This window comes from Schistocerca gregaria, chromosome 1 (assembly GCF_023897955.1).
Source record: "Schistocerca gregaria isolate iqSchGreg1 chromosome 1, iqSchGreg1.2, whole genome shotgun sequence".
Classification (NCBI taxonomy): Eukaryota; Metazoa; Arthropoda; class Insecta; order Orthoptera; family Acrididae; genus Schistocerca; species Schistocerca gregaria.
In genome coordinates this window covers 825,959,461-825,975,986 of record NC_064920.1, presented here as the reverse complement: position 1 = coordinate 825,975,986, position 16,526 = coordinate 825,959,461, and the positions used below count along the sequence as shown (strand labels likewise).

At 40.9% G+C, this 16,526-nt stretch overlaps 1 protein-coding gene across 1 annotated transcript in view; it reads right to left on the bottom strand.

The window, feature by feature from the left end:
* LOC126271650 (MLX-interacting protein) overlaps positions 1 to 16,526 on the bottom strand; it is a 392,142-nt gene that overhangs the window by 111,482 nt on the left and 264,134 nt on the right. Inside the window, exon 8 of the mRNA XM_049974169.1 lies at positions 14,507 to 14,811. Within this exon, the coding sequence (XP_049830126.1) occupies positions 14,507 to 14,811 (305 nt within the window). The remainder of the gene's footprint in view (positions 1 to 14,506; positions 14,812 to 16,526) is intronic.

The window sequence follows — 16,526 nt, the reverse complement described above, 5'->3', positions numbered from 1 at the left end:
TCTGCAGCAATTATAAACATTTGGAAGACAAAATGCCAGTAATCTTAAAGTACCTATGTGGCTCTATTCAAAAACATGTAAGCAAAGCCAGCCCTTAATTAATTCCAAAGCAATTAACAGTTTTGTCAAAAGTAATGTTTGCATAACTGTTGTTGTCTTCAGTCCTGAAACTGGTTTGTTGCAGCTCTCCATGCTACTCTATCCTGTGCAAGCTTCTTCATCTCCCAGTACCTACTGCAACCTACATCCTTCTGAATCTGCTTAGTGTATTCAACTCTTAGTCTCCCTCTACGATTTTTACCCTCCACACTGCCCTCCAATGCTAAATTTGTGCTCCCTTGATGCCTCAAAACATGTCCTACCAACCGATCCCTTCTTCTAGTCAAGTTGTGCCACAAACTTCTCTTCTCCCCAATCCTATTCAATACCTGCTCATTAGTTACGTGATCTACCCACCTTATCTTCAGCATTCTTCTGTAGCACCACATTTCAAAAGCTTCTATTCTCTTCTTGTCCAAACTAGTTATCGTCCATGTTTCACTTCCATACATGGCTACACTCCATACAAATACTTTCAGAAACGACTTCCTGATACATAAATCTATACTCGATGTTAACAAACTTCTCTTCTTCAGAAATGCTTTCCTTGCCATTGCCAGTCTACATTTTATCGTCCATGTTTCACTTCCATACATGGCTACACTTCATACAAATACTTTAGGAATGACTTCCTGACACTTAAATCTATACTCGATGTTAACAAATTTCTCTTCTTCAGAAACACTTTCCTTGCCATTGCCAATCTACATTTTATATCCTCTCTACTTCGACCATCATCAGTTATTTTACTTCCTAAATAGCAAAACTCCTTTACTACTTTAAGCGTCTCATTTCCTAATCTAATTCCCTCAGCATCACCCGATTTAATTTGACTACATTCCATTATCCTCGTTTTGCTTTTGTTGATGTTCATCTTATATCCTCCTTTCAAGACACTGTCCATTCCGTTCAACTGCTCTTCCAAGTCCTTTGCCGTCTCTGACAGAATTACAATGTCATCAGCAAACCTTAAAGTTTTTACTTCTTCTCCATGAATTTTAATACCTATTCCAAATTTTTCTTTTGTTTCCTTTACTGCTTGCTCAATATACAGATTGAATAACATCAGGGAGAGGCTACAACCCTGTCTCACTCCTTTCCCAACCACTGCTTCCCTTTCATGCCCCTCGACTCTTATGACTGCCATCTGGTTTCTGTACAAATTGTAAATAGCCTTTCGCTCCCTGTATTTTACCCCTGCCACCTTGCATAACTATAGTTGTTAATTTCACGATTTAAACAAATAATTCAGCCTAACTCTTATAGTAAAAGAAACTGTTAAAAGGACAGACTTTATTTCGATGTATTCAATTAATTTAATGAGTTAAGTTTTAATTGTAATTTCAGTAAATTAAACTTCAAACACTGTGTAGTTTCAGTACCCATTATTGTGAGGATATATAAGGACCCACAATTTTTGGCCCCGAGACAGTCAGTCCACAGCCAAGTTTCAGATGAGGAATCTGTGTTGCTTACAAGGATAACAATGCATCAACTTAATAGTGAAATAAGTGTTACAGCAATAGGCCGTGTGTTAAAACACTGACATGTCTGCTCCATACGTATCTTTCTATTCATCAAGAACTGTGAACTTTGTTGTTAGATTATTACTGCTCTTAGATGTTCAACAGTAAAATATTGTAGCAGTATGCGGATGTTCGCCTGCAAACTATTAATGAGGCTTATGGAAAGGTAAAGTAAAAGACTGTGAAATGCAATTGAGCATCTGTCGGCTAAATCATTTAAAGCAGTGTGTTTGACTTCCACTCCCCATTTTTCAGCCAGTATGTCAACACCGAGGACAACAAACGAAGAAATAAAAGAAGGCAAACCCCTACAAGCTGGCGTGTAAACATCAGGTTTTCCAACAGAAACAGATCAGTAGAGATATGAGAATATTCCCAAATATTTTTCCTCTCATTCTGGGAATTAACTTGAATGGTTTAGGTGGAGGTCAACGTGGAGTCAGCATGAGCTTTAAGGCTGGAAAGTGCAACACAAGGCATACAATGAGGCTAATGACATCCCATAGGGATGTATGATCATTTTAGATAAATAAACCTTAATGGCAAAAGACGTTATGTGCCATATTTGGAGGATATACTCCTGAAGAAAGGCACTGAACTGGGAAGCAGGATAAGTAAGTGTTTGATAATATTCTATGAAAAAAGTGTGAACAAAGCATGGAAATCTATCAATCAAATATGGCTCACATCTGCAGTTTATTAGCGACGATTAAAAATGTTTGTTTTCATTCAGAGAACAATTTTCAGAAAACAACTTCCCGATAACAGACTACTGAGTTCTAGTGTGCCCCTCTTAGTCGTCACCACCACCACCACCACCACCACCACCACCACCACCACCACCACCACGACTTCACTTCATGACACTTCACTTCAAGCATCAGGCCTTCTTTTTGTCTTGCCTGTTACTGTACTCATCACTTCCTTGGTCTTCCTTGACTTCTTTTTTTAGTCTGGAAAAAAGTGCAGATCCTTCCAGAAATAAAAACACCACATAATACCAAGTAATTATGACCCAAAAGGTTGTTTGCAAGCTGATCAGATATGCTTGCTCTTTTAATAGCTTGTTTTTACATACATGATCGCATGCATGTCCGAAAACATCCAATTCAGCATCTGACTTTATTTACACTTTTCCCGATTTGAATTTACTGCACAAGATGGGATCTACTCTCAACAGCAAAGCTTAAATCTCAAATGGCTTGCCTTGGTATTTTTGCATTATGATCTGGCAGCTCCTTAAATTCAAAAGTGTTACTGCTGTACCTGCAAGTACCTAGCTTTACTCCCCGACCCCCATCTCTTTTTGCAGATGCTTAAAAATTTTGCAGAGAAGTCTGGGAAAATATAATTAAACTACTGCCCCTGAAAAACTACCAGGAACTAATAGTTTTGAGATTTATGGTTAACTTAATTATACTTCACACAAGAAAAAAATCACTCATATTATTTCTAAACTCCAAATCATGCATCTACATCATCCTGTGTATAAACAAAATTGCATAAAATCTGTCTCGACAGCACACATTTCAGATTTGTCATCGGAAGAATGATGTATTCTATGGTACGTATAGCACGAGGGGATGGGACAGAGGTTAGTGTCAGAAGACTATCTGCTCTCATATTTAGATCCTTTTCTTCTTCTTCTTCTTCTTCTTCAAGTGTTGCAGTCTTTTCAGTATATGTCAAGAAGCTTATCCATGGCAGTACAATGAGTCGATACAAGTTTACTGCTTATTACCGTTTCACTGTTAACCCGTGCGTATAACTGCCAAACAGGGATCTACTGTCTTCCACTATGTGACCGTAAGACAAAAAACTTGTAACATGGAAAATTAAGGCCTGTTGAAATTTTCTGGATTTTTGCCCAAAATTCTTTCACCCTAGACAAATGCCTACAGCATAAGTGAAACAACTAGCTCCGAGTGAAATAACAACTTTACTATGTTATATGTGTATGCTATGAGGGTGACATTTACAAAATACACAATAATTAAAATACCTGCAAAAGGAGAAATCAATAAACCACAGTTTCACAATTCTATGCTTCTTATATACAACTCAAGATAACCAGGGGAGTAAGTTCAACAATGAATTAAAAAATAGGAGCGCAGGTAAGCTACTACAAACCGCATAGTGAACGCATTATTGTGGGCAAGACAGACATGCAGCCAACGCCTACTAGCACAGTAGTACAAGTTAATATGCTGATTAGCTCCACAGATGACAAAGAGATTGAAGAAATGTATGATGAGATACAAGAAATTATTCAGGTAGTGAAGGGGGACAAAAATTTAATAGTCATGGGGGACTAGAATTCAATAGTAGGAAAAGGAAGAGAAGGGAAAGTAGTAGGTGAGTATGGAATGGGGTAAGGAATGAAAGAGGAAGCCGCCTGGTAGAATTTTGCACAGAGCACAACTTAATCATCGCAGACACTTGGTTTAAGAATCACGAAAGAAAGTTGTATACATATATATGGAGACACTGGAAGGTTTCAGATTGATTATATAATGGTAAGACAGAGACTTAGGATTCAGGTTTTAAACTGTAAGGCAGATGTGGACTCTGACCACACACTGGTTATGAACTGTAGACTAAAACTGAAAAAGCTGAAAAAAGGTAGGAACTTAAGGAGATGAAACCTGGATAAACTGAAAGAACCAGACACTGTAGAGGGTTTCAGAGAGAGAATTAGGGAACAATTGATAAGAACGGGGGAAAGAAATAGTAGAGGAAGAATGGGTAGCTTTGAGAGATGAAATAGTGAAGGCAGCAGAGGATCAATTAGGTAAAAAGGCGAGGGGCAGTAGAAATCCTTGGGTAACAGAAGAGATACTGAATTTAATCGATGAAAGGAGAAAATATAAAAATGCAGTAAATGAAGCAGGCAAAAAGGAATACAGATATCTCAAAAATGTGATTGACAGGAAGTGCAAAATGGCTAAGGGTAAGATAGATATTACCTACAGGAAAATTAAAGAGACCTTTAGAGAGAAGAGAACCACTTGTATGAATATCAAGAGCTCAGATGGAAATCCAGTTCTAAGCAAAGAAGGGAAGGCAGAAAGGTGGAAGGAGTATATAGAGGGTCTATACAATAGCGATATAGTTGAGGACAATATTATGGAAATGGAAGAGAACATAGATCAAGAGGAAATGGCAGATATGATACTGCGTGGAAAGTCGAAACAAGGCTCTGGGAGTAGACAACATTCTATTAGAACTACTGATAGCCTTGGGGGAGCCAGCCATGACAAAACTCTACCATCTGGTGAGCAAGATGTATGAGACAGGCGAAATACCCTCAGACTTTAAGAAAAATACAACAATTAAAATCCAAAAGAAAACAGGTGTTGACAGGTGTGAAAATTACCAAATTACCAGATCAATACATTGTGGCTGCAAAATACCAACACGAATTCTTTACAGATGACTGGAAAAACTGGTAGAAGCCAACCTTGGGGATGATCAGTTTGAATTCCATAGAAATGTGGGGGCACGTGAGGCAATAGTGACCCTCTGACTTATCTTAGGAGATATATTAAGGAAAAGAAAACCTAAATTTCTAGCACTTGTAGACTCAGAGAAAGCTTTTGACAATGTTGACTGGAATACTCTTTTTCAAATTCTGAAGGTTGCTGGGGTCAAATACTGGGAGTGAAAGGCTATTTACAATTTGTACAGAAACCAGACGGCAGTTAATAAGAGTCAAGGGGCACAAAAGAGAAGCACTGGTTGGGAGGGGAGTGAGACAGGGTTGTAGCCTATCTCCACAATGTCATTCAATCTGTATACTGAGCAATCAGTAAAGGAAACAAAAGAAAAATTTGGCGTAGATATTAAAATTCATGGAACAGAAATAAAAAATTTGAGGTTTGCTGATGACACTGTAATTCTGTCAAAAACAGCAAAGGACCTGGAAGAGCAGTTGAACGGAATGGACAGTGTCTTGAAAGGAGGATATAAGATGAACATCAACAAAAGCAAAATGAGGATAATGGAATGTAGTCAAATTAAATCACGTGATGCTGAGGGAATTAAATTAGGAAATGAGACACTTAAAGTAGTGAAGGAGTTTTGCTATTTAGGAAGTAAAATAACTGATGATGGTCGAAGTAGAGAGGATATAAAATGTAGACTGGCAATGGCAAGGAAAGTGTTTCTGAAGAAGAGAAATTTGTTAACATCGAGTATAGATTTAAGTGTCAGGAAGTCATTTATTAAAGTATTTGTATGAAGTGTAGCCAAGTATGGAAATGAAACATGGACGATAAATAGTTTGGACAAGAAGAGAATAGAAGCTTTCGAAATGTGGTGCTACAGAAGAATGCTGAAGATTAGATGAGTGGATCATGTAACTAATGAGGAGGTACTGAACGGAATTGGGGAGAAGAGGAATCTGTTGCACAACTTTACTAGAAGAATGGATTGGTTGGTAGGACTCATTCTGAGGCATCAAGGGATCACCAATTTAGTATTGGATGGAAGCAAGGAGGGTAAAAATCATAAAGGAAGACCAAGGGATGAATACAGTAAGCAGAGCCAGAAGGACATAGGTTGCTGTAGTTACTTGGAGATGAAGCTTGCGCAGGATATAGTAGCATGGGGAGCTGAATCAAGAGCACTTGCCCCCGAAAGGCAAAGGTCCTGAGTTCGAGTCTTGGTCTGGCACACAGTTTTAATCTGCCAGGAAGTTTCATATCAGCGCACACACCACTGCAGAGTGAAAATCTCATTCTTCAGCAAGGTCATTGTTCACACGACCTAAGATGACACAAACTAAAGGAGAAACAACACAAAGAGCACAGTCCATTCGACAGAAGAAGAAAACAGGTAAACAAAGAAGCAAAAGAAACATCATGGGAGCAGGAAGAGTAAAGAAAGAACAAGGAAGGGAGCATGGGGGGGGGGATGGGGGGGGGGGTGATAGCAGGGGGGTGCCCTACAGGCAGTATGCATGAGTGGGTGCCAGCACTACCAACAACCCATCTCAACCCTCACAAAATACCATGATCTTGACACAACGGGGACAACACCAGGGGAAGAAGTCACAACAAAAGGGGAAACAAATTGGCACAAAAGCCAAAACCAATGCTAATTGAGGAACTGAAATTCTGGAAGAAAAATCAGGTACTTAAATCTGGGAGCACAAACCACTGTCACAAAGAAAAATGAGGATGGACATAACCATTTGAGGGTCGTCCACTAATAACCGGACATGAATGGTTGGAAGACATATTTAGTGTGAAAGGCGGGTAAGTCTAGCAAAATATGGACCACCATGAGGATGACCCTGCAACTACAAAAGGGAGTGGGGATGGGGGCTCATTATAGAGTAAAAAACCATTGGCCAACCTGGTATAGCCAATAGGAAGCCAACAAGGATGGCACATTCCTGGCAAGAGAGGCAGAGGGAAGAATGCCACATAGTGAGAGTACCCTTGATCGCACAAAGTTTATTAGACATGCAGGTGGCCTCCCCCAGAGTCAGCCCACAATTGAGCAAAAAGGAATTAGATACGAAGTCGCAAAGCTGCCCCCAGAGAGGTCACGGGTAGGTTGCTGCATACTCAGCCAGACAATCAGCAAGTTCATTACCTAGGATACCCACATGGCTGGGAATCCAAAGGAAATCAGTCAAACAAGTAGCAGCACTAAGCTCAGTGAGAAGGTCATGGATGGCAGAGACCAAGGGGTGGTGGAAAAAACACTGAACAATAGCCTGAAGGCCTCTCACTGAGTCCATACACAACAGAACTCGGTTGAGGAAGGACCGTTTAATAAAGTAGAGGGCCCAACAGAAGGCCATCAGTCCCATGGTAAACACCTTCCACACATGGCAGGCAAGACATGGTGTTCCGTGCCAACAGAAGAAGGAGGCATATCCCACATAACTGGCAGATTGGTTAATAAACAATAGAATGCCGAAGTTCTTGTAAGTGTAGGCAGAACAAACAATAGAAAACCACCAGAACAATCGTGACTTTCAACTTCAGAAGAGATCTATCAGGGGCCAAGGAACTAACCAAGGCAGGGTGTTTGGGAGAGAGTAAGGGAACAGGACAAAAAGGGAAGATGGAAATCACAGTTGAGAGAGGTGAAGCGGAGCCCCACAGGTACACCCACCTGAGGACACGTGGGTGATGTCCAGAAGCAACGAGAATAAAAGAATAGGAGGGGTGAGCACAGAAGAGAGGATAGTGAGGGCATAAGACACCAAAAGTTTGGACTGCCAATCCGAAAGGGACGGGATGATCCCAGTGTCAACCAGAAGACTACTGACATGGCTACAGCAAAGGGCGCTGGTGGTCAAACTGATACCACAATGGTGGACTAGGTCCAAGAGAAGCTGTGTGGAATGGGCAGCTGAGCCATAAACTTGACAACCATAATTCAGACGAGGCAGAACTAAGGCCCAATAACGGCGGAAAAAGTCTCACAATCAGTGCCCCAAGAGGTGTGAGCAAGGAAGCAAAGGAGACCGAGTTTACGAAAGCAGCCAATCTTCAGAAGGCAGATATGGGGCAACAAAGTAAGCTTGTTATCAAAACAGTGAACAGGGCCTATCAAATGAGGGACAGCAATGCTGGTGGCATGTGAATAATTGTAAGAATTTCATCAATATCATGTGCAAAGAGGTGGTAAATGGGACCTAGCAGGTATTTAGAGTCCAATCCCTGCAATGGAGTGGCTAGTAGGGCAACATGGCCATTGGGAGGCAGGCAGGACTATCACAGAGGTCATCATGCAGCAACCAGTGTCATGAAGGAAGAGGGGGAGTGGAAGATCTATGGCAGAGAAAGTGCCATAAGCGGCACTGAAATGGATAGAGGAACCATCACTAAGAAGACATAGGTCGTGGTCTCTAAGAAGATGAACTACGACAATATCCTGAACAAATGAAGAAGCACTGCCCCACTAGTGGGCGATGGGCATTATAATTGCTACGGAGGAGGAGGGAGGGTGGGGGTATTTGCTGAAGGATAGAAGTTAGGGCAGCAGGCATAGGTGGCCTGTGAGGAGGAAGACAGGGGTTGCAAACCATGATTACAGAGTCTCAGTAGAGCCAGACGGAGATCGCCTCCAATCTGGTATGAATGGGGATCCATGTACTAACAACATCACTACGGACCAATGGGATCAAGCCACCAGAAGAAGCCCCCAAATGGCCAACCCAGTTCAAGGTACCCACAAAAGGTTGGTGAGTGAGCATCAGTAAAATGGGATTCCTGGAGAATGACACAATCTAGAGAATAAAAGGAAGTGAGGGACTCCAACTCCAGAAGGTGATCGTAGTGTCCATTACAATTCCACTGAATAAGCACAGAACGGGGATCCAATGAGTGGAAAACACACTGAAACCGATCACGCCACTGGGTCACCATTCATCATCAACAAGGATGGGGTGACATCCATAAACAAGAGGTCTGACTCAGGTTGGAAGGAGAGAGTTGTCACCTCGGAGCACCTGAGGGGTCTTGTAACAGGACTTACATTTCTTCTTCGTACTCATAGGTCAAGGAGGGCAGAGCCCATAGAGGAAGCAGACTTTAGTGAACTCTGGAACTGAGAGAGAGTGGGTACCCTTGGGCGTCCAGACTGTGGATACCACAGCTGACTTGTGGCAGCAGAGGCTTCCAGTCTCATAGACGATGAGGAATAGTGGTCCCCGGAGGGAGCCCTATCATCTCTCAGCCCTATCATCTCTCTCCTGTCATCAACAATCCAATGTTGGTACTGACGGACCCAGGCGAGGCATAAAGCTTTGTGTCATGTAGTCATCAAGGGTTCACGAGTAGGCCTTCGGCTCCAAAAGCCCATCTCGATAATGTTTCATTGAATGGTGTGCATGATGACATTTGTTGGTGGCCCAGCATTGAAATCTGCAGCGATCTGCAGGAGGGTTGTACTTCTGTCACATTGAACAAATCTCTTCAGTTGTCATTGGTCCCATTCTTGCACGATCTTCTTACAGCTGCAGCGATGTCGGAGATATTATGTTTTACCAGATTCCTGATATTCACAGCACACTCATGAAATGGTTGTATGGGAAAATCCCCACTTCATCGTTACCTCGGAGATGCTATGTCCCATTGTTCATGCGCCGACTACATCATCATGATCAAACTCACTCAAATCTTGATAACCTGCAATTGTAGCAGCAGTAACTGATCTAACAACTGAGCCAGACACTTGTCTTGTGTCGACCACAGCGCCGTGTTCTGCCTGTTTATATCTCTCTCTGTTTTAATACACATGCCTATACCAGTTTCTTTGGTGCTTCAGTGTAGTACAGGAGTTTTGATATTTGTGCAGCAAAATAAAATGATGGCCGAAGTAGAAAGGATATAAAATGTAGACTGGCAATGGCAAGAAAAGCGTTTCTGAAGAAGAGAAATTTGTTAACATCAAATATAGATTTGTTGTTGTTGTTGTTGTCTTCAGTCCTGAGACTGGTTTGATGCAGCTCTCCATGCTACTCTATCCTGTGCAAGCTTCTTCATCTCCCAGTACCTGCTGCAACCTACATCCTTCTGAATCTGCTTAGTGTATTCATCTCTCGGTCTCCCTATACGATTTTTACCCTCCACGCTGCCCTCTAACGCTAAATTTGTGATCCCTTGATGCCTCAAAACATGTCCTACCAACCGATCCCTTCTTCTAGTCAAGTTGTGCCACAAACTTCTCTTCTCCCCAATCCTATTCAATACCTCCTCATTAGTTACGTGATCTATCCATCTTATCTTCAGTATTCTTCTGTAGCACCACATTTCGAAAGCTTCTATTCTCTTCTTGTCCAAACTAGTTATTGTCCATGTTTCACTTCCATACATGGCTACACTCCAAACAAATACTTTCAGAAACGACTTCCTGATACATAAATCTATATTCGATGTTAACAAATTTCTCTTCTTCAGAAACGCTTTCCTTGCCATTGCCAGTCTACATTTTATATCCTCTCTACTTCGACCATCATCAGTTATTTTACTTCCTAAATAGCAAAACTCCTTTACTACTTTAAGTGTCTCATTTCCTAATCTAATTCCCTCAGCATCACCCGATTTAATTTGACTACATTCCATTATCCTCGTTTTGCTTTTGTTGATGTTCATCTTATATCCTCCTTTCTAGACACTCTCCATTCCGTTCAACTGCTCTTCCAAGTCCTTTGCCGTCTCTGACAGAATTACAATGTCATCGGCGAACCTCAAAGTTTTTACTTCGTCTCCATGAATTTTATTACCTACTCCAAATTTTTCTTTTGTTTCCTTTACTGCTTGCTCAATATACAGATTGAATAACATCGGGGAGAGGCTACAACCCTGTCTCACTCCTTTCCCAACCACTGCTTCCCTTTCATGCCCCTCGACTTTTATGACTGCCGTCTGGTTTCTGTACAAATTGTAAATAGCCTTTCGCTCCCTGTATTTTACCCCTGCCACCTTTAGAATTTGAAAAAGAGTATTCCAGTCAACATTGTCAAAAGCTTTCTCTAAGTCTACAAATGCTAGAAACGTAGGTTTGCCTTTTCTTAATCTTTCTTCTAAGATAAGTCGTAAGGTCAGTATTGCCTCACGTGTTCCAACATTTCGACGGAATCCAAACTGATCCTCCCCGAGGTCCGCATCTACCAGTTTTTCCATTCGCGTTAGTATTTTGCAGCTGTGACTTATTAAACTGATAGTTCGGTAATTTTCACATGTGTCAGCACCTGCTTTCTTTGGGATTGGAATTATTATATTCTTCTTGAAGTCTGAGGGTATTTCGCCTGTCTCATACATCTTGCTCACCAGCTGGTAGAGTTTTGTCATGACTGGCTCTCCCAAGGCCGTCAGTAGTTCTAATGGAATGTTGTCTACTCCGGGGGCCTTGTTTCGACTCAGGTCTTTCAGTGCTCTGTCAAACTCTTCACGCAGTATCGTATCTCCCATTTCGTCTTCATCTACATCCTCTTCTATTTCCATAATATTGTCCTCAAGTACATCACCCTTGTATAAACCTTCTATATACTCCTTCCACCTTTCTGCCTTCCCTTCTTTGCTTAGAACTGGGTTGCCATCTGAGCTCTTGATATTCATACACGTGGTTCTCTTCTCTCCAAAGGTCTCTCTAATTTTCCTGTAGGCAGTATCTATCTTACCCCTAGTGAGATAAGCTTCTACATCCTTACATTTGTCCTCTAGCCATCCCTGTTTAGCCATTTTGCACTTCCTGTCGATCTCATTTTTGAGACGATTGTATTCCTTTTTGCCTGCTTCATTTACTGCATTTTTATATTTTCTCCTTTCATCAATTAAATTCAATATTTCTTCTGTTACCCAAGGATTTCTAGCAGCCCTCATCTTTTTACCTACTTTATCCTCTGCTGCCTTCACTACTTCATCCCTCAGAGCTACCCATTCTTCTTCTACGGTATTTCTTTCCCCTATTCCTGTCAATTGTCCCCTTATGCTCTCCCTGAAACTCTGTACAACCTCTGGTTCTTTCAGTTTATCCAGGTCCCATCTCCTTAATTTCCCACATTTTTGCAGTTTCTTCAGTTTTAATCTACAGGTCATAACCAATAGATTGTGGTCCGAGTCCACATCTGCCCCTGGAAATGTCTTACAACTTAAAACCTGGTTCCTAAATCTCTGTCTTACCATTATATAATCTATTTGATACCTTTTAGTATCTCCAGGGTTCTTCCACGTATACAACCTTCTTTCATGATTCTTAAACCAAGTGTTAGCTATAATTAAGTTGTGCTCTGTGCAAAATTCTACTAGGCGGCTTCCTCTTTCATTTCTTAGCCCCAATCCATATTCACCTACTATGTTTCCTTCTCTCCCTTTTCCTACTGCCGAATTCCAGTCACCCATTACTATTAAATTTTCGTCTCCCTTCACTATCTGAACAATTTCTTTTATTTCATCGTACATTTCTTCAATTTCTTCATCATCTGCAGAGCTAGTTGGCATATAAACTTGTACTACTGTATTAGGTGTGGGCTTCGTATCTATCTTGGCCACAATAATGCGTTCACTATGCTGTTTGTAATAGCTTACCCGCATTCCTATTTTCCTATTCATTATTAAACCTACTCCTGCATTACCCTTATTTGATTTTGTGTTTATAACCCTGTAGTCACCTGACCAGAAGTCTTGTTCCTCCTGCCACCGAACTTCACTAATTCCCACTATATCTAACTTTAACCTATCCATTTCCCTTTTTAAATTTTCTAACCTACCTGCCCGATTAAGGGATCTGACATTCCACGCTCTGATCCGTAGAACGCCAGTTTTCTTTCTCCTGATAACAACATCCTCCTGAGTAGTCCCCGCCCGGAGATCCGAATGGGGGACTATTTTATCTCCGGAATATTTTACCCAAGAGGATGCCATCATCATTTAATCATACAGTAAAGCTGCATGTCCTCGGGAAAAATTACGGCTGTAGTTTCCCCTTGCTTTCAGCCGTTCACAGTACCAGCACAGCAAGTCCGTTTTGGTTAATGTTGCAAGGCCAGATCAGTCAATCATCCAGACTGTTGCCCCTGCAACTACTGAAAAGGCTGCTGCCCCTCTTCAGGAACCACACGTTTGTCTGGCCTCTCAACAGATACCCCTCCGTTGTGGTTGCACCTACGGTACGGCCATCTGTATCGCTGAGGCACGCAAGCCTCCCCACCAACGGCAAGGTCCATGGTTCATGGGGGGGAATATAGATTTAAGTGTCAGGAAGTCTTTTGTGAAGTTGTTTGTGAACAGTTTAGATAAGATGATAATAGAAGCTTTTGAAATGTGGTTCTATAGAAGAATGCTGAATGTTAGAAGGGTAAATCACGTAATTAATGAGGCAGTACTGAATAGAACTAATGAGAAAAGAAATCTGTGGCATAACCTGACAAGAAGAAGGCATCAGTTGGTAAGACACATTCTTGAGACATCAAGGGATCACGAATTTAGTATCGGAGGGAAGTGTGGGCGGTAAAAATTGTACATGGAGGCAAAGAGATGAATACAGTAAACAGATTCATCCTTCCCACAATGGATTTCCTCCGTCCACTGAACCTACATAATATACTTGTCCATCATTACACAACCCCTGCTCCCAATGCCTTACCTCATGGCTCATACCCCTTTAAGAGACCTAGATGCAAGATCTGTCCCATACATCCTTCCACCACCACCACAATCATTTTTGCATTAATTCCAATGCAATTTTGATGGCGTTCTTGAATCCATTTCCACACATCATAATCTAGTTTTGACCAATTTGCATTCAGTCCTCTTTTGGCAAATTTCATCTTCTTCAGTTTTTTCAGTTCTTCCTTAGTAGCCCGCCAATCGTGAATGTTTTTCTTCAGTTGCTGGAGAGCCAAAATGCTGCTCTGTTTCCATGTTTTGCATATGCTGTTATTTTCAGTTTATAGCCTGCATTATATGAATGAATTTTATTTTTTACCACTATGAAACTAACTACTAACAAAAATATTCTACTGTTACCCATAACACTAATCACTTTCAATTCAAGTTCACTGGTACCGTAGACAGTTAACTAGCTTTGAATCCCCACAACTCATGTTCATCACATCGGTGCACTGCTGCTGCCAGTTGTATTCTGTGTTGCAAGATAAAAATAGGCATTGAATATATGGCCATTTTTAAGACTGGCGAGAATTTTAAATCAAACACTTAACCTATTTTATATTAATTTCGAGTATAACATATACTTGAATTTTGTAGGAAATTTTTCAAAGAAAAATGTGCGTCTTATAGTCCTTTGTGTCAGTAATGTGGAATGTCATACGAGGCATATTCAAAAGTAAAGAAGGTGCATGCGCTGTAGACACGTAGAATGAGAACTTGTGAACACAATAAATGTACCTAACCTACCTTTGGAACAGCAAAGAGAGTACAATCTGTCACACTGTTGGAGCGTGATGTCACTTGGTGAGGATGAGCAGGTTGATAACTTGTTGTCTGAGATAAGGTTTGCTGTTGTTGATGCCTCTGCAACTGCTGAGGCAGTGGCAACTGTGGCTGTTGGCGTTGCTGTTGTTGATATGGCAATGGCTTGTCCAGCAGCTGCTGTGACTGAGGCTGTGTTATAACCTGGCGCTGAATGGGTGGTTGTGCTTCTTGCTTGCAAAAAGCCTGGATGGTTGTTGGAGGTTTTTCAGTCAGCGAGACAGGCTGCCCTGTAAACGATTAACAGCTCTTAATTATGGTTACTGCATTAGTAGACAATGTCACATATTTTTCTTGTCATGAAACATAGACAAAATGTAATATATAGCAGAGAGAACACACCCATTTTGTGTTTCAACAGGATAAATATATGAGACACGAACTGCAATACCATGAGAGGGAGGAAGAAAGATCAACATTTTAGACATGGTTTTATGTTTATATCCTCTCTTGCAAAGCATTCTGTTCATTTCTGTTTTGTTTAATTATCCCATGTTTCTGTGGTTCCATTGCATCTCCTCCCCTTTTTGTAGTTATTAGATCCTTACAAATGAGAAAAATGTACAAGAAGTCCCATAAGTGAATATAGGTTTACTATCACCACTGCAACAATAGATGACAAATATTTCATATCAAAAGAAAGTTCATTGATTAGCTAACATTCACAGCATAATTAAATCAGAACTGCTGGCTACAACAACTTCTTCCATTTTGCAAAACTTCACCTGAAAGTCATGACGTGATAGAGATTAATAACTGAATGTTGCTACACAATATTTGAATGTCTTCTGCGTCTCAAAGAAACCTGAATGGAACAAGCTAATTATCGATACTGGTGACGAGATATTGTTGGCTGGAATGAAAATTACTTAGGATGTGCTCGAACTACCACGAAAATGAATTCACTGTATGGTTTATGATCCGGATTTCTCAAGTTGGCTTTTAATCTTCAGGTCAGTTGCCTATGCACAGACCAAAATTAATTACTCCTCAGTAATGCCTCCTTCATGGCTCAATTAGATATTAGATATCTTGAGACAAGAGTTCAAATTAGGTAGGACAGAATGATGAAACACTACGAATGAACAATAATGTTTTGGCTAGGTAGTTCTAATATTACAGGTCCAACTTCACAGTAAGACTTACACGAAGAGACACTAATGAAATCTTTTTAGCAGAATACGAGGTGTGCAAATAAAGAGATCATGCTGTGTTCAATCTGGCAAAGCTGATGGTGCCGAACTTGGAGGGGAGGCAGATAAACAGGTGATACACTTACAGTGCGTGTTGGACCATGCTAGTGTCATCTTGGTTGTCTGTAGTGTATTTTTTTGTGATACTTTTTCTGGTGCATTCTTACAATAAGTGACCTGAATTTTAAGCAATGGTATGCAATCAGATTTTGTTTCAGATTTGTACACAGTGCATCGGCAATATTTGAAAAACTTTGGCAATCCTACAGAGACAGTGTTTTGTTAAGGGCTCAGGTGTTTTGGTGGTTTAAGGCATTTGCAGAAAGAGGACAGTCAACTGAAGATGAACCTCACAGTGGAAGGCCTTCTGTTTCAAGAACTGATGCATCGGACTCCATGAGCATGTGTGCAGGTCATCAGCTGACAGAATGACAGGAACAAATTTGAATACTAGTCACACCATCATTCATAAGAGTCACACCATCATTCATAAGATACTGACCAATGAGTTGCAGATGTGAAAAATTTGCTCAAAACTGGTTCCAAGAAATATCAAGTGCCTTGTCATGCAGCAATATCAGTAAACCATATTTTAACCAGAAAGTACATTCCTGTCTCTCATCAGCCTCCATATTCACCCTACTTGAGTCCCTGCGACCTTTTTCTCTGCCCAGGATTGAAAACACATCTCACATGATGTCACTTTGAGGCACTGTACAGTATTCAGATGGCTTTAACAGACTAACTGAATG